This window comes from Ambystoma mexicanum, chromosome 14 (assembly GCF_040938575.1).
Source record: "Ambystoma mexicanum isolate Mex_15411 chromosome 14, UKY_AmexF1_1, whole genome shotgun sequence".
Classification (NCBI taxonomy): Eukaryota; Metazoa; Chordata; class Amphibia; order Caudata; family Ambystomatidae; genus Ambystoma; species Ambystoma mexicanum.
In genome coordinates this window covers 602,885,322-602,904,294 of record NC_090940.1, presented here as the reverse complement: position 1 = coordinate 602,904,294, position 18,973 = coordinate 602,885,322, and the positions used below count along the sequence as shown (strand labels likewise).

Genomic DNA, 18,973 nt, shown 5'->3' with positions numbered 1-18,973 from the left:
ATGAGGCTGATGCGGGAGCACATCATGCCCAGAAGCGACTTGATGGCTCACACCATGGCTGTCTGTGCCAATGACAAATGCTGTACCTTTCCCTGGATGGACACCACCCTCTCCTCTGAGGTGGACACCAAACACGCTACTGTGTTGAGCTGGACACCCAGAAACAGCCTTTCTGAGATGGCGTAAAGCAGGACTTTGGATGGTTTATCGAGAACTCCAACTCCGTCAGCAGACGTACAGTCCTTGATGTGTGCTTGCTCACCAGAGCGTGGGAGCAGGATCGAAAGAGCCAATCGTCCAGGTAAGGGTACACCTGGATGCCCTGCAGACAAAGATACGCTGCCACTGGGGCCAAGCACTTTGTTAAGACCCCTGGAGATGATTTTAGGCCGAAGGGAAACACCTTGAACGGATAGTGCTGCCCCTGAACCACGAATCGTAGGAATTTTCGGTGCTTCTTGTGAATGGGGATGTGGAAGTAGGCGTCCTTCAGATACGACATTAAAAAATCTCCTTCCTCCCGCTGGTCGAGCACGTGTTGTAACGTGACTATCATGCACTTCTGGGACTTTAAGTACTTGTTGAGAAAATGCAGATCCAGGATTGGCCTCCAACCACCTGTCTTCTTTCAAACCAGAAAGTATCTGGAGTATACTCCGGAGCACCGGAGGTGCTGGGGAATGAGTTCTATTGCCCTCTTCTGTAACATGTCACGCACTTCTTGCAGAAGCTGTGGCCTGTGTTGTTCCTGTTGAGATACCGGTGGAATACAAGGACACCTGCGTTGGAACTCCAAAGTGTGCTCCTGTTCGAGAGTGTTGTGCACCCATCTGTTGGTCGTGATCTTCTTCCATGCACTGATTAACTTCGCCAGCCGGCCTCCCTCTGGGGTGCATGAGTGGGGGCCAAATGGCCAGGGCCAGTTCAGACCTGTTGGGGGTCAGGGCCCTGCCCTGTGGGCGGCAGCAACACTGTCCCCAGCTGCCGTAAGCCTGAGAGCGACCACTGTAAGCTTCTTGAGTGGAGGAGCGGGAAGGCTGCCGATACGGGCAGTATATCGCTTAGAGGATCTGCCGGGCTTTCCTCTGAACGAACGAAAGGATGACAGTCAACATTGTTGGAGGGTTCCCAGGGAGCATGCCGTCTCAGAGTCAGTCTTTATGGCTTGCAGAGATTCATCGACGGCCTTGCCGAAGAGGTTTTCATCGTCGAACAGCATATCTAGCACCTTTGCCTGAATGTCCTGGCAGAGGTTTGTGGTCTTCAACCACCCTTGTCGATGAAGGGACATGCTGTTCCCCATCTGGCGGAAACCCATGCCTGCGATGTCCACCGCCACTGTAATGACATGGTACGAGGCCACCTCCCCCTACTGAAACAGGGCTAGTGCCTCAAACTTCTAGTCCTCAGGCAGGAAGTCTAGAATAGGTTCCAGCCTGTAACATAGTTCCCGGTCATATTGTGACAAAACGGCTAGGGCATTAGCTGCCTTGATGGTGGAGGCTGCTGTATAGATTATTCTCTTGCCCATTGTGTCCAGTTTCTTCTCCTCCTCGTCCGGAAGCACCATGGATGCCGACGATGGGTTCCCCGAGCGCTCCCTGGCTGCAGCTGAGACCACTGAGTCGGAGGAAGTTTGAGATCTTAAGCACCTGGGTGATGAATCTGGTACCCTGTACTTTTTCTCCAGTCTGTCACGCGGGGGCGGGCCGTACTCTGGTTCTTCATTAATGCCAAGCCCTCCTCCCAGATATCATTCAGAAAGGGAACAGACATGATGGTCTTTCTTCTGGACTCACGCTGCTGGTACAGGAACCCTTCTTTCTTGGTTTCTTACGGTACTAAATGAAAAAGGTCAGGGGCTCTGGACATCATGGAATGAAAGGATCCAACTTTGTCCGGTGGGGAGGCCCTATAGGGCTCGTCCGCATGCAGTGTTTTCCCGTCAGCTGGCACGTAGTCGTCTTCCTCATAGGTGCCTGTCACCATAGTAACCGTGTCCGTGTGCGGTGCCGGAGCTGCGGGTGGAGTCCGGTCGCGATGTGGCAGTGGTGGCCAGCCGCCTCCTTAGACTGTCTCTTCCGATGAAGATGGCTCAACCTCCGAGGCCTCTGATGGTCCTGTGGTGGAGCAGGCCCCGGTGTTTGGGGCAGCCACTGCTGGGTCTCTGTGACCAGTGTGTGTAGAGTCATCAGAATATCTAGAAACATGTGCCTGGGTTGAGGGGTGTAAGGAGCCAGTGATGCAGGGTCCGGATTGACACACCTCATCTTGCGCACAGGAGACAAAGGCTCCCCGCTCTCAGGGTCTCCCCCTCCTTCATAGTCTGCATAGTAGTCATCAGGAAGATCATTGTTGTTTTCCTGAGAGCTTGTATAAATCTGCACCGTTTTCTGTGGAGCAGTACGTGCGTCCACATCCCGTGGAGGTTCAGTCTGGGGGGCCTTGTCCTCCTCTCTTTCCTTCTCTCGATGCTTCTCGGTCGGTGCGGTTACAGGGCCTTTGCCCATCCCTGGGGTCGCTGCTGCTTCTACAGCTGGCACGCCTCCGGTGTAAGGACACACGTGGTGTGGCCGTCGTAGGCACTGCCTTCATAGACCCGCTCTCCCTCAATGCTGTCGTGGTGGTCGTCGTTGACTTTGTCGACGATATGCCCATCGAGGCGCTCAATGAAGGACCCGTCATCGAAGTGGTTGACTTGGAAAGCCGAGAGGTCTTAGTTAGTTTTGAAGGGTCCTACCCAGACTTCTCACTCGTCAGGTTGTCCGCTGGTAAACAGAGTTTAGACAGGGTCAGGGACTTTCTCTTGGAAGAGGCCTCCTTTGCTGGGAGGCTCACCGTGGAGGATGATGGCCATGGCAAATGCGGTCTGCTCGACTTGGGATCCAGATCAGCGGAGAACCCAGCGGAACCAGCATTGCATAGCTTGGCCTTCTCTTGGACCCCCGCGGGTAGGGCGCCCTCAAAGGATCTCAACCTCTTCCCGGGGGGAGTTAGCTCCTTGGACCGGGCGGTCCTGGGTGAGGCATGACCGTGCCCAGTGGCCGAGTCAGAGGCCTTGCTCGATTTGAGCCATGCTGCCAGCCTGCTGTAGTGATCTTTCTTGGTACACCTTGCATCCTTCCTCATCGTGGTCTGGATGTGGGCAATAAAGGCATTGATGATGTCGATCTTCTATGAATACATCTCTTAATCCACAGAGTTTGAAGAGGGTCCTGCCCTCCTCCACGAACATGGACGAAAGGTGTGAAGTAGACCCAAGACCGAGCCTTCTAGAAACTTCGATAGACAATCCGCAACGGATGAAGATCTTCGTTGGCTGCGGGTTCTCGCAGTCGGTTGTCAGGAATGGCACAGGGTACCTAAGTAGGGTTTGGGTGGCTGTGCTGAGGTAAGGTAGCAGATAAGCACACACAGCAGGAAGTTCAACAAGAAAGAAGAGTAGGAAACAGTAGCTGTGAGCCAAAAGGGGCAAAAGATACAAAGGTACAAACAAACTGGATTCCCTCTTGGGGTGTATGCTGAAATGGGAAAGAGTGTTCCACGAACCTTAGGAAACTCCAGCCTTCTGCACAGATTGCTATAACAGAGGCCCACGCTGTATGCTCATGGCTGAGAACAGCAGCAGTGGGTGTCTGTAACACTGAAAACGCGACAAAGGAAGGAGCAGAGGTTTCCTGCCGGAAACCAACAGGCAAGCTCTGTACAAAGGGATTACATAAGACACATGAGAAGACAAGAACAGAAATATCCAGCGAAAAGGAAGTCAATGAGCAATCTAGCAGAAGGAAATGAAGGAAAGGCAGTTAGACTGAAATAGATAACCTAAGGTGGAGTACAGAGGACTCAAGGAAGAGAACAAGGAGCAGCAGTCAGGAAAACAGAAGGCTGCAAGTAGGAAGCAGGTCTGCAGTCAAGAGTGGTACAAGGTGCAGGCAAACTGTATTGGACTGCGGAGGACTGTAGTAGGCTGAAAGGCAGGGAGTCCAGAAGAACAGGACAGAGAGAGATTAGTAGTAGGCGACAGACAGAGAGCCCAAAAGAATAGGGCCGCTAGGTAGGGAGCCCAGAGGAGAAGGGCTGTAGGCAGCGAAGAGGTGCAGGCTACAAGGTAGGGAGCCCAGGGAACAAGGGCTTGGAGACAGCAGAAGGTTGCAAGCTGCACGGTAGGGAGCCCAGAGGATAAGGGCTGTAGGCAGCCGGAGTGAGGCAGGCTGCAGGGCAGGAAGCCCAGAGGACAAGGACGGTAGGCAGCCAGAGTGAGGCAGGCTGCAGGGCAGGGAGCCCAGAGGACAAGGACTGTAGGCAGCCGGAGTGAGGCAGGCTGCAGAGCAGGGAGCCCAGAGGACAAGGACTGTAGGCAGCTGGAGTGAGGCACTCTGCAAGGCAAGGAGCCCAGATGAGCAGGGCAGCAAGGAGTGAGCCCAGAGGAGCAGGGCCGCTGACTGTAGAGGACTGCAGAGGACTGTAGTAGACTGCAAGGCAGGAAGCCCGGAGGACAAGGGCTGTAGGTAGAAGGCAGCGGAGAGAGATTGGCTGCAAGGCAGGGAGCCCGGGAAGGGCACTGGATCAAAACAGGATAAAGCAGCAACAGGAACAGCATACAAAGTAGAGGGTCAAGGCAAACAGGAGCGGGGAGATCTCAAGATGCAAGACACTGTGCTCCTGCAGGCAGCTGCTTATATACAGCCCTGCCCTGTTCTGAGGCAGGCTAATTGACAGCACCTGGAGCAGCACACCTAAAGACAATCTGCCTCCTCCCTCTCTGGTCCTGAGCAGGGGGAAGCAGCACTGGCCGCTAGGGCTTCTGGGGATTGTGGTCCCAATAACGATGAATGAGAATAGCCAGAAATTGAGGACTGTAGCCAGTTGCATTATGGTAAATGTAGTTAATTGAATCAAATAAGAAAGAACCAAAGTTGAGCAAATGGAAATAAAAGACCAAGGCGTGAATAGAAGTTGTTCAAAGATTATTAGAAGGATCAATGAGTACCAAGTAGTCCATGATGGTTGCCAATGCGTGCGCCAGCGGCGCGGGCATGACATCGGTAGCTGTCATTCAGTCTAAAATGAAACGTCAAAATCGGTCAAATTGAGTTAATTATTAAGGGAAAAACTCAAAAATGCACAGAAATAGCTTGGAGAGCAACGTGAGGACTGTAGTAAAAATTTGAAGATGGCCACAAGGGGTGGAGTTTAACGAGAGAATTGCCATTGGATGGGGGCAGTATGACCGAGAGGACAGTGATTGGTTTAGAGGAGAAATACAGTTTTCATGCTGAAAGTGAAACAGTTTTTTCTTTTACTGAGGATTCCCAGCCTGACAACGGGGAATATTCATGAGCATGTGAATCCATGCCAGACCCCATGCTGGAGAATGTATGAATTCCCTGGCATTGAGACAGTTTCCAATTTCTCTCATTTATGGCATGACAGGTCAAGATAAGAACCAAGGTGACCCAGGAACACGGTCACAAGCTTAGTTCCAGGTCAAATCTCCTCCCAAGTAGAGGCATTTTGATCCCCAGAGAAAAAAGGAAATATTTGAAATGGCTGGTACCAAAAAAAGACTATTATGACTGGCAAGTCAAACATGCCAGGTTTTCATTTCCCTATAGACACATCAACCCTACTGGCCTTTGCATAGTGCCTAATTTGTTTCTGCTTGAACGCTAGTGGGTGAGAAACTGAGGTAGGAAACCTTAGACTGAGAGTTCTTCTCCCCCCTTTTTCATCCCCAGGTTGCTTGTAGGTCCCTTCCCGCCTAATTGGCTGCTCTCCCCCATTAAATCAACTCCTTGCTCCCTTGTATTGATCCCTTGCAAACTCCTTCCTTCGCTGTGTACTTTCCCCTATGAATTTTAAAGAGCTCTGGTGCTTCGCGAATCCAAGCCTGCACTCAATAATAACTAATAGTAATATAATAGTATGTCAAGGAAGGGCATGAATGGTTGCGTTTTTTGGAGACCTGCCATCAGTTGGGTGCACCAGTCCTAAAGTGGACTGATACAGTATGGCCTTCATTTAAAGTATGGCAGATGAAAGCATCTGCCTTTTCCTTTCCACCACACATCACTCGGTTTAGAGGCAACGATCCCTCCCGCCTTTGTCTGCCTTTCCTCCAACCCCATCCCGGAACCTGTAAACCAAGCCACAGAAACCTTTTGTCTCCAAAGGTTCACAAGCAATCCTCATTCATTGGACTGTGGGTCATGCCCAAACTGTGAAAAACCAGAGGGTGTTTCACAGTCTAGTACCCAGGGATCGAGTACTCAGATGGCCAGGGAAGGGCCATCGCTTTTGGATCCCGACCCTGGGGGTGGACAAGCAAGTGAGGATCACCTGTGTGGGGGTCCTCAGGGGTGGGTGTGAAGCACCTGATGGTGTGACATGGTATCACCCTTGTTCCCTAACCAATCTAACCCCTATCCCTGCTTATTTTATGGGAAACTACAACTGCCATAATTCCTCCCCACTCCATGTTTACAACACTATTGAGACGAGGAAGATGAGGAATTAGGCCAGAAGGATTACCTCTAGTGACTTGAAATGGCTCTGTCCCTCTAATAAGATCAGGCAGAGTCAGGCACGTAATCCAAATTACATACACCTGCCATTCGTTAACACTCCCTGTCAAGATAAAAGGTGGCACGCAAAGGCACACTCTGAGCGATGCTGGGTGCGGGAAGGAACAGCTCTTTCGGGGCTAATGCAAACCATGTTATGGAAGTTGGAAGGCCAAGGGGCTGATTGGCTGCGGCAGAGAACGAGAGAGAGAGCCAGGCGAGAATTCCATCCACTCGGAAAGACGCAAGCGTTCCACAAGTGAAAACGAGTGAGCGGAAAAGGGAATTCTTCAAAGTGCTTCCAAATGGCCTGCTACCCTCCCGGGTGAACAACTGAGTTGGGGAGGAGCAGAGGAGGTATTGGTAATGGCCTGGACTACTACGAGAAAAGCATTGAAAATAGAAACCAATTAACACAACCGCTGAGTTAGCGAAGGTAAACAAAAGCCTGGTTTGTGTTAAGAGCAAAAGAGGCATATAGCAAGAGTTGAAGGTTGCGTGCGTGCAGATAAAACACATAATGAAGAGAACAATGATTGAATGACTGAGAAAAGTATACCAAGTAACAGAGTGGTCCTGCGAAGCGGAATCGCACATTCGAAAGTCTCTGTGAAATGTTGTGAGTTATGGAAAGCGGGAAACAAAAGCAAGAAAGTAACTGCGATCCTGAACGAGAGTTGATTGCTTTTCACTCAATCTATATGAACTTTGGAAACTGCCAAGAGGGCAAAAGTAAAGAGGACCTGAACCCTGAAAGATGCAAAGAGGGCAAAAGTGAAACTACAAGTGCCAAGGATCATTGGTGTTGTGAAGATTGTTGAGAGGTCTATGTAAAATCCATGCAGTTTCGAAAGTATTCAACAGTAAAAAATGTGAAGCACAGAATCTGGGGAAGGGAACCCTTACAAAGAGAAAGGCAGGCTCAAGCTCAGTGCAGGGAAGCCTGTGCTGAACTGTGATGAAGTGAAAAGTTGAATGATAAAAGAGAAAGGCTCGAGCCTGGCAGAGGGAAGACTAATAGAACTATATCATCAACTATCCTTTTTAAGAAACTCTCGAGACCCCATGCTTCTGAACGTGGGCATGGGAGTTCTTACCCAAGTCTTTATAACATTTCTTTTAGGAGACTATTTTTCCTTTTTTGTATTCCCTTTACACATTTGCTATTTGAGAAGGAGGGCAAGGTTAGGTTTTCTCAGCATAGGTCTTTTTATTTTGACTAGACTGACTTGGACTCGTTTTGTTGTTTATTTAATGGCCGAGATGACTCCCATTTTAGAGTTGGGGCCATTTAGGATTTTCACCAACCCCAGTAAATTACAAAATTAAGGTTTTCGAAACTTGCCTCTATTGTGTCTGTGTCTCTGTTGATACCATGCCTTCCTTACAACACCTACTTGCATGCTCACAGAGACGTCAGAATCTTGAAATCTTACAGTGTTGTAGAATTGCTGAGACACAAGCCCTCCCAACCAACCAACCATATCATCAGAGACTCTTGGAACGAGTCCAAGAAGGCCAGCTGATGTGGTATTACTATGGCTAACTGCTGTGTCGTCCACTAGCCGATTACTAGCATCTGGTCTATATTCCACACGTATATCACTCAATCACAAGACAGGCTCCTATGACACAAACACCTGAATGGAGGAGGAAGGGTGATAGAGAGAATAGCAGAGGTGGAGAAGATGATCAAAGGAGGTAAATAAGACAGAGAGGGAGGAGATGAATGGAAAAGGAGAAAGAATGGGTTGGGGGAGGAAGAGGATAAAGATAGATGCCCTAGAAGGTGGGAAACAAGAGAGAGATAAAGAACAAAGGCTGGGGAATGGGTAAAGAGAAGAGAAGAAGAAGTCATTTAGAGAGGCAGAGGGGGTGGTCAAGGAAGAGAAAGGAGTGGCACAGATAAAGATCAGAATATTGGAGGTGGTAGAAAAAAGTAGGCAAAGGGAGAGAGCGAGAGAGGGTGGTGAAGCAGTGAAAAGACAAGGAAGAGAGAGAGAAACAAGGATGTGAGGAAGACAGAAATGAGGGGGTAGGAGGAAAGTAAAAATAGAGAGGGGAGCAGGAGAAAAGTCATGAGGGGAGGAGGAGAAAAGTCACGAGAAGAGCAGAGGGCTACGAGATGGAATCCCCAAATGCATGATCCTGAGTCAAGTAAAATAGAGATCGAAAGGCCTCATTATGTTCAACGAAGGCTCACATGAGGAACCAAGTTAGAAAGCAAGGGCTATTGGATAAACTGCACTGGGCATCTGAAATTTCCTTTTGAAGAGCAATGTTTTATGAAACCTTTAACCAATAAGGTTTGCAGAGGTGTCAATGAATAACTTACAAGCTGATCTTCCGTGGCTGTATGTCTTTGCTCCCATTGGTCTTCTGATCTGCCGCATTACTGCTGTTGCGGGAGGAAGAAGCAATGGCAGAAGGGGGAGAGAAGCTCATATTCACACTGGCATTGGTAGTGCGCGGCTTGAACGAATCATCTGAAATGAAGACAGGACATTACCTCAGTGACCGCACAAATGAACTAGACTAGGGATTTAGGGGCAAATATTTAAGTTATCCCAATGGCCAAAATAAAAGTTAGTTGCACTTCCAAACATCTAGCTACAATTGCAATTCACTTTCAAAGGACACAAGCAATGTTCAGAGGAGGTCAGAACCATGTGTGTCGGTCATTCTGGGCTTGAAAGCCTGCCCATAATAAAATACACCTATGTGCACATAGGAAAAAAAACAGTGTCCAGTTAAAGTTTCGAATGCATAGTTTCGAAATACAATACTTTCGAAACAAAAGGATCGGAAACATTTTTTTCGAATGCATTTTTTTATGTAATTTGTTTTGGGGTTTGTATAGTAAAAATAATGTTTTTCCCCAAAAAACTGTGGTTTGGGGGGGCCCCCCAAAAAAACACACAAAAAAACATGCATTTGATTTTTTTTCTCGATGCTTTTGAGTCCAAACTGTTGTATTTCGACACTATGACTGTCGAAAATTTGACTATAAACCAGGAAAAAAACGAACGGGTTGGAAAGAAAGTGAGTCCACAGCATCTGCGGACAGAGACAACAATCTAGTGGCAAACCTTCTAGAGTCGCTGAATGTCAAACGAATCAGGATTAGAAAGTTTGGATCATTCACAGGAAAAAAGGGCTGGCAGGAAACCGTGAACTGGCAACATTGCATAAATGACAGGCCCTTTGGGTCTTCGAGGCGCTTTCCTTTCACTGCGGGATGTCTTAACGTTAGCAGGGTAAATGCGGCAAGTGTGGTGGGACTGAAACTGACGACGGTTCAAGGGAAAAGCTTGAGGATGTCTCAGCTCTATCAGGCGGGGAGGAAGTCCATGCCAGGTGGTTCTGTGCTTGCCCCAGCCATGTCACCCATTCCTTCCTGTCCCTCCCACAGGGTCATCACCCATTGGCTCGAGCCCTGAGGGGGTTCACAGAGACAGGCATAGCAGGCCCCATAGCCAAGCAATCAGCACTATAGTTAATGAAATAGGAGCTTAATGCTCGGTAGACTTTCATATAGTAAAAAGGGGATGCTTTATGAATAGTTTCCATCATCCTTCTCCCGAACATGGTCTGGCTTTAAAAATGGCAAATCAGAAGCTTTGCGCCGGTGCAATTGCAATTTTCCTTGGTATCAACAATAGAGCAAAAATTGGCCTCATGCCAAAACTGAATTCTTTCTATTCGTTTTTGCACTAGAGAAGACATTGCCCCAGTGCAAAAACAAATAAAAAAGAATATGTTTTTTGCACCAGGGCAAAACTGCACTTGTAACTGTTAGGCAAAGTTTGAATGCAGTACCCTCTGGGAACACTACAAACAACTCTGACTACAGGGAATGGGAAACCCAACCTTTGGTATCAGCTTGTACTACACAGTTTTGGTAGCGTGTTGAGCAGCCAGGCGTATCTCAAGGTGGGACATGTGAGCTATAGTGGAGTTACACAAAGATTCACACTTACAGGTATTCAAATAAACTCTTACACTCAAGGTTTCTTGCATAAACAATTAATAATTTATCAGTCAGTTATAAAGCCTTCTTCAGAAGGAAGCAATAGAATAGTCACACAAATATATTTCAATACTGTACACTGAGTTTCTGAATCAGACAAGGCCCTTTTGGAATGGCCCACAGACACAACCTATACCCACAGGTGACTTCAGTAACAAGGGTGCTGGGGACATTAATACCTTACTGTTGGCATTCAGAATACTCTTTAAATGTTGGTAAAAGGGCAAAGGTTATTAGAACACAAGAGACCACAAATATTCTTAAGCAGTGCAGCTACTTTTAGAGTTCACCAGAACAGTCATTCAATTCAATAGGCTAAGCCAACGTCAATGGGCAAAAGTCTTGGATAGGATAAAGCACTTCTAGTAAGTAATGGAAAAATCTTTGCACAAGTTCTTAGGAGTCCTTTGAAGAAAAGAAGAATCAAATATAGGGCCACAAGATGATTAGACTTGTGAGTTGTGGAAGTTACAAGCACTTCTACAGTAAGAGGTAAGTTCTCTTAGAATTCTTTTACAGTACCTTGGTAAAGAAGAAAAGATGCAGCTGATGACTTCTGTTCCTGTGCAACTCTGCCTATCTCACTGTTCCTGGGACTCAGTCATGGAGACGAGAGGGAGGACTTAGGGGGACTCCTGCACTGCACCAGTACTGTCAAAACTGGGAACACGGCAAACTTTACTTTCAGTGGTTGTTTCGCGTTTCAGCTCCTTGCGGTACAGAAAATAGCAATAAGTGCAGTTCCTGGCTGTCAATGTGGACTGTCCTTGCTTCTGGGGTCCCGCACTCTGCTGAGAGGGCTCAGTCTTGGTCAGTTCTGCTTCGTGGGAGTCCAGAGGATCTTCAAAAAGCTTTAGGCCAGCTTAAAAGTAACACACACAATCTGGTGTCCCTCTCCCTGGCTTTACGGTTCCTGCAGCAACTCTGAGGAAATTCAACCAGCTCCGAGATGGGTGGCCAGGTGGCTTACTTTGGAGTGGATTGTTTGCACCAACTCAAAGGGAGAAGTCGTCCTTGAAGGGGCTTCTCTGTTGATGCAAACTTGGCAAGTAGTCACTGCAGCAGGGCTTCACCGGGCAAACCAACGGTCCAGGAGTTGCAGCAGGCGTCCTCTTCAAGCTCTTCTTTGGTTTCTTCACCCAGTGGTCGACTCTGCCTACCAAGCCAAAAGACTTGCCTTTTATTCAGTTCTCTCCCATTCATTCCAGCCTAGCTGTCACTCACCCAGCAGGGTGACTGTTCTTGCCAGACAGCTAGCTGGCCAATCACCACAGTGTGCATTTGGGTGTCCTAGGAGACTAAGTACAGGGAGTTTCGGGCACCTCCCTCACTTCCTGCCTACCCCAGACACTCGGGCGAGAGAGGCGGGTTTCTCTCGGAAACCCTGCCAAAGGCGAAATGAACAAAGACCAAACCTGGTTTGGCACACACAGAGACCCTGATTCCATGTGTTAATATCCCCGCAAAAATATTGCGATACAAAAATATCCCCATATTTTTGCAGCGATATTGACCCATGGACCCTGTGGAGGACACCCCCACAACCCCTGCATTATTTTAAAATGTGCGGGCTACACCCCCGCAATCCCTCCTCCCACAAATTATGCCCCCCAAAAATATCACCTATGGCGAGACGAACGGCCATATGTACGGCGATATTTTTGGTGGGGATATTTTGTAGGGATACCAAAACTCTCTAAAAGGACCTTTCTACAAAGACCTGGCAAAAAATGAAGACAGGACACCATTTTAGCAAAGATGGCTGTGCGCCATTTTGAAACAGATGGCTCCCGTGGTTACTTTACAGGAGCCGCGAACGGTCGCGGTAAATGCAAACCAGGGTAGATCAAAACGAAACCACTGCCATCAGCCAGTCAATTGAGGAAGGGGTAACATAAAAAATGTTACATGAGCATTTAGACACAGGGAATACTAGGTAACCCCTCCACCACTCTATTGTAAAATAGGTTGAGCTGGGTCTAGCAAGTACAATGCTAAGTAAAGTCAATTTCACTTTACTGCTCTGGGAAACAGTAGTTGAACCCAGAGAAGGTATTTAAACCTGACTTCCCTGTGCCACAATTGTAAAAGATGATGCCTTTGGAGTTGATTAGATTTCATAACCAAAAGAACACAGAGGTAAAAGTCACATTAAAATACATGAGAGAGTGGGAAAAAGGGTCTCACTCTCTCCAGGTAAAAAAATCAAGTTCTCAAAATTCTGCAAAGTTGTTCGGGGTCTCTAAGGTGGAGGGAATTAGCACATTTATGAGAATTCTCCCCAACAGTAACGCTGCAAAATTTATTTGAAAAGCCCCAAGATTGGATTTAACTTAGATGGCAAGACAAACGCAAATCTAAACAAAGGCCTAGAAAATGAGGACGACCGTCAACTGCAGTTGGAGGCAGAACACGGCAACTCACTAAGTCAGATACAAATTATAGGTCCCTGAAAAACCACTGTCCCGAGCAAGGTCTAGAAAAACACTGGAAAATGTTTTCTGGGAGTGGAAGGGAATGCGGATGAATACAACCAGTTATCTGGACAACTGGGCAGCTCTGTTGGGGTAAAGTCTTGAGTTCAACACAGCTACCTAGCAGGTGAGGCAACGGAACCCTGTGGAGGCTAGTTTAACAGCTATGGCTATAAATAGATCCACTAGGGTGCAGCAGGGATAGGGCTAAGAACATAAAGCCACCATCGGTTTGACCACTGTTGTCAGATTCCATGGAAAACATTGGACGCTATGGCAACGCTGGCGTCATCTCCAGAAGGTTCTGGCCTCATTACGAGTTTAGTGGTATTGAGCGGTAAATCCGCCCACATACCACCAAACTGCATTACCGTTACCGGCACTTAGTCCAGCGGTATTACCGCCAGATTACGAGTGCAGGTAATGGGTGTTAATCCCATTGGATTCCATGGGGGAGATTTACCAGTATAACGGGTGCCAGTAAAACCAGCGATTTTTGCCAGTAAGGCTCCTGATTTACCTCCAGCTCTTGGTGCCCCACAGGCAAACTTGTACTTTGCTGGTCCAGTAACGTGCCAGTAAACAGAATTACTGGCACACTATTACTGCAGCGGCAAAGTTAGACTGAGCCCATTGTGTCATGCGCAACCAGGATAGCGGCAATGTACCGTTACATCGCCACGCACAAGATGGCATTGTTACGTCTCGTTCATCTATGGAGATGCCAGTATAATAGGAGATAAAGCTGGACCGTCCTCGTGTCGCAACATTCAGGTCAGTCTATCCTGTGCCGGCGCTCCGTTATGTTCCCTGCCCTCCTGTTCTTAGTCCTCTCCTTGTATCCTTACCTAGGCTTCCCTGGACTTCCTTCCCCTCCTGGTCCCATCCTTCTTTCTGCCTCATTATATTCTGAAAACTCTTTCCCGACTAGCTTTTCTACAAGGCTTTTATACCCCAGAGGGTTTCCCTTGGTGGTCGCTCCAGGTATCACGGTCCTTCCGGTTTCCAGAAGGTTAGCCCGGGTTCCTGGCAAGGTTTCCAGGCTGGTACATGAAAACTGCACTGCTAAGGCAGTTTACACACAGCACAGACACTGAATAATTTTGCTTTTGACACAGAAACATCATTTTAGTATAATACAAGGTATTGAGGAGTGGGGAGCAGACACTGCACATATACTTGTGCACCTATTTATAGCTGTGGTACGGTTGATTATGCAGACCTCTGCCTGTGTCCACTGGCATAGATTAATTTACAAACTTCTCCTTTGCGCTTGCACATGCCACAAATGAATTACTTTCAGTCAATGTTCTCGAATTTTGGTGTGTTTCTTAATGTTTTCTTTGTTTTCAATTTGTTTGTGTAATATATAGCTGAGGTATGTTTTGAGCAATTGGATTTTTTTAAGGTCAATCATTCAAGCTATTTTAACCTTGGTAACACCAGAATGCTGATCCTGGCATGGACCATACACCGAGGAATGCCGTCCTAAAATTACAGCTGAACCATGCTGCAGGCAGCACCTGCATGCGTGCCTGCCATTCCTCCCAACTGGGAGACAACCTAAGCCTGGTATCAACAAGATTAAAACTGGTTTGATTTTTGGTCCTGAAGAAGGGCACATAGTGCAAAACCCGTGTCTGCCATACGCGAGGGAAAGAAATTCAATGTGAACTAGAAAAACAAACAACAAACCAAAAGTCAAGGTCTTTTGATTGAAACTTATCTGTGAAGTATGCAGGCACGAGATACAGGTTTGTACATTGATTTGACATCCAAAATGTTAGTTTGACTGTTTTCTCCAACTGTTGCATGAAATTGGAAGATTAGGTTGGCCGATTTAAAGTATTAGGCTTTATAACTCAGACCGATCACTCGTAAACCTGTATTTTCATACAATAACAGGTTGATATAAATAGATATTCAGGAGCTCAGTCTGGTAATAAAATGAAGGCAGGTCAATCAAGAATGACACGGTTGGACATAAGTCCCAAAGAAGAGCATCAATAACGAGGAGAACAGATTAGACTCTTAAAGTGAGGCGCTCAAATAAATAGGTCTTAACTGACACTGTTGCTACTCACCAGCAAATGGCAGCAGGACGCTCTTTCCCATTCCCAGACCTGTAGAATTGCACGAAGGACTTTTACTGAAAGATAAGGCAATGAGATGCTAAGTAGTGGCATGAGAATGTGATGAGTGTGGGATTAAAACATTTCCTTAGCAAAAGACGACAGACGCAAATATGCAATGAAATAATGAAGGTATCATCTCATCAAGATCCTGTGCTATTAGATTTTCAAAAAATGGCAAAACAGCCTACACTCCATCCTTACGGAACAATTGAATGACTCTAAAACCAGATTCATGGCACTTAACGCAGCATCTCAATTCTTGCTGACGCGGGTGTCGGGGGCAGAGGAATGTGAACTCGAAGGTAAGAACTAATGCAGGCATCTTGATTGCTCATAGTCTGTATGGACATTTTCAGGCCCTTCAAAATCAGGGTTTGTTAGAAATGAGTAAACGTGTTGCAGGACATGAGAATAGTGGCAAGGAGAGGGAGAGAGCAGTGTTTCATCAGATAAGGAGGCGGACTCAGGCTGGGCGGAGCAGTGCCTGGGTGGAAGGTGCTGGGCTCAAGGAGGTGGAGCGGACTCTCTAGGCGGGTGCAGGGGGCGAGTGTGCTTGGAGGAGGTGGTAAGGATGGCAAAGGGGAGTGGGAAGGCTGAAAAGAAGGGGGGTGGAGGAGGGGGCGAAGAGGGGGAGGACGCTGACTGTGAAATCTACATCTGTGGAGGGTGGGAGGAGGGAAGTGAGGGGCGGCATCGCAGCAGGTCTACACAAAGGGATGATGGAGGGGGGCTGGACTGGGGCAACTCTGGGTCGGAGACCCAGGAAAAGTGCGTTTTGGAGGGGCTGGGGGCCTCAGGGAGCGGTGTGTCTGGGGTGGAGCAGATGCAGTGTGACAGTGTGTGGAAAGTGATGTTGAAGCCCGATAGTCGTGTGAAGACGTTTCTGGGGGAGAATCCGATGGTGATTGCTGGATGGGTGAAGGTGGCTGTGGGGGATGTCACTCTGGTGCTTTTGGTGGCTGGGGGCCGGTTGTTGGTGGAGGGGACTGATGCTGGTAGTAAGGCTAAGATTCTGGAGGTGCATTGTCTGTGTAGGCATGCGGTGCGAGTGTTTGATCAAAGTGGTGTGTCGTGTAAGAGGGTGCTGTATGGAGTGCCGGTGTCTGTGAATATATCTGAGGTGGAGGAGCAGCTGGCGGATGTGGGGGTGGTGGAGGCGTGGAGGTTGGGGAGGAGAGATGCACAAGGGGATGTGGTGTCTACGACTATGGCAGTGAGGTTTGCGAGGGCAGAGTGCCCCGAGGTGGTGGAGTTGGGTTACCAAAGGTTTCGTGTGAAAGTTTATGTAGCGTTGCCTTTGAGGTGTTATAAGTGTCAGCACTTTGGACATGTGGCGAGAGTATGCAGGAATGAGAGGCACTGTGGGAGGTGTGGTGAAGATCACAATATTAAGGAATGCATGGTGGAGACTCCGGAGAAGTGTGTGAATTGTGGTGGGGGGATCTACTGCGTTTAGGGGGTGTGAGAGCCACAAGGTGGCGAGAGAGGTGGTGCAGGTGAGGGCGGCGGAAGGTTTATCTTATGCGGAGGCTGTGGCAAAGATGAAACGGGTACGGATAGTGAGTGAGGTGTGTGGGAGAGAGCCGGTGGTGGATGAGGCTGTGGGAAGGAAGAGTATGGTGGGTGAGGTGAAAGGAGTAGAAATGGTGGTTGTCCCGAAAACTGAGTTTATGTGCTTTATGGTGAGTGTGTTGGAGCTAGTTCAGGGGAATTTGTCTGTCAGTGTGTCGGATCTTACGAAAGGAGTTGTGGAAGCGGGGAGGAGGTTTTTGAGTGTTGTGGATGTGTTGGAACAGGATGTGTTCAGGATGGTTGCTAAAGTACGGAAGCAGAGTGGGGTGTCGGCCTGAGGATTTTGCAGTGGTACGTGAGGAGTTTGTTGAGGAATGGGCAGGAGTTGAAAGAGGTGTTGTGTGGGGAATTGAATGTTGATGTGGTTTGTATCCAGGAGACGTGGTTAAGGGGTGATCTGAGGTTTGTGATTCCGGGTTTTGAGTTGTTTCGTAAGGATAGGCAGGGTGAGAGAGGGGGATGTGGCTCTGGCAGTTCGGAACGGGTTGGTTGCAAGGGAGATTGTGGTGGATGGAGCAGTGGAGGCTATCGGGGTGGGGATTCGGGTAGGGGGATCGGAAGTATTGGTGTTGAATTATTATAATCCGTGTGAGGTGGTGGAGGTGGGTGTGCTGTCTGGAGTGATAAGGGGACATGTGGGACCTTGCGTTTTGTGTGGTGATTTCAACAGTGCCAATACGTTGTGGGGTAGTGACCGGACGGATGCGAATGGGGAACTGTTGGAGGGCATGGCGGATGAATTGTGTCTGTTTTTGCAGAATGATGGTTCGGGCACGGGTTGGATGTGAGGACTGGGAAGTTGTCATGTTTGGATCTGACTTGGGTGTCTACTGCGATTGCGGGTGAATGTGATTGGGAGGTGTGTGAGGATGGGGATATGGGGAGAGATCATTCTGGCATTTTGGTGACTGTAAGGGCTGAGGTAGGTGTCAGGTCCCAGATGCTTGGGAGTCGGTTGAATTTTAGGAAGGCTGATTGGGAGTTGTATAAGGGATTGTGTCAGGAATTGATTGTTCCTCGGGGTAGGGATGGGGAAGGTGGATGAATGGAATGAGTATCTGGTGCAGGGAATGAGAGCGGCGTCAGTGCCGGCAGTTCCGGAGATTGTGAAGGGGAACGGTGGGAAGGTCGAAGTTCCTTGGTGGTTGGTGGAATGTTCACGGGCTGTGGCGGCGCGTAAGGCGGCTAGGGTCAGGGCGGTGAGATCGGGAATGTTGGAGGATTTGTTGGCATATAAGAAGGCTAAGGCGGTGGTGCAGAGGGTGATTAGGGAAAGGAAGCGTGGATATTGGACGGGCTATTGTCGGTCCCTGGGGAGTAATTCTGGTGTGGGTGAGGTTTGGAAGCAGTTTAAGCGGATGTCCGGGTTGATGAGGCCGCAGGGTGGTATGTTTGTGTTGTTGAAAGGGGTGGAGGTGGTCAGTGAGGATGGGGAGAAGGCGAATTTGTTGGGGGAGTATTTTGCAGGGGCGCACAGTTCAGGGAACCTCCCGGAGGAGGTGAGGCTAGGTATGGGTGTGGTTGAGGAGGAGATGCGGGTGTTGTTGGCGGATGTTGGGCCTTGGGAAGAGCAGTATGAGGTTCAGTTTTCTATGGTGGAGTTGGATGGGGCTATTCGGAAGGGGAAGTGGTCTAGTCCAGGGGTGGATGAGGTCATGTATGTATTTTTGGAGAAGTTAGCAGTGGAATGTAAGTTGGAGGTGTTGGCACTGTTCAATGAGATCTGGAAGAGTGGAGTTTTGCCGAGGTTGTGGAAGAGAGCGATTGCGGTGGCGATTTTGAAGGGTGGCAAGGTCCCTACGGAGTGTAAGTCGTATAGGCCGATTGCGCTGACTGTTGTGCTGTGTAAGGTTATGGAACGGATGGTGGTTGAGCGATTGGGGTTGATTTTCAGAGTGGGTTCAGGAGTAATCGGTCAGTGGCAGATCCGTTAGTGAGGTTGGTGTCTGGTGTGGAGGAGGCGTTGTGTGATGGGGAGCTGGTGGGGGGCGTTCTTTTTGGATTTGGAGAAGGCGTATGATATGGTGTGGAGGAGTGGGTTTTTGGTGAGACTGTTGGAGATGGGTGTGAAGGAGAGGATGTTTCAGTGGATTAGGGCGTTTTTGGCTGATAGGACCTTTCAGGTGAGAGTGAGGGGGGTGATGTCTGAGGTTTGGAAGATGGAGAATGGGAAGCCGCAGGGGAGTGTGATTAGTG

The 18,973-nt window shown here is 48.5% G+C and overlaps 1 protein-coding gene across 2 annotated transcripts in view; it reads right to left on the bottom strand.

Annotated features, from left to right (window-relative positions):
* The window catches only part of PPP4R4 (protein phosphatase 4 regulatory subunit 4), a 1,234,696-nt gene that overhangs the window by 8,960 nt on the left and 1,206,763 nt on the right, over positions 1 to 18,973 (bottom strand). For both annotated transcript variants that reach the window (XM_069637983.1, XM_069637984.1), the window contains 2 exons: positions 15,155 to 15,219; positions 8,902 to 9,052 (listed from right to left, as the gene is read on the bottom strand). In XM_069637983.1, coding sequence (XP_069494084.1) covers positions 8,902 to 9,052; positions 15,155 to 15,219 — 216 coding nt within the window. The remainder of the gene's footprint in view (positions 1 to 8,901; positions 9,053 to 15,154; positions 15,220 to 18,973) is intronic.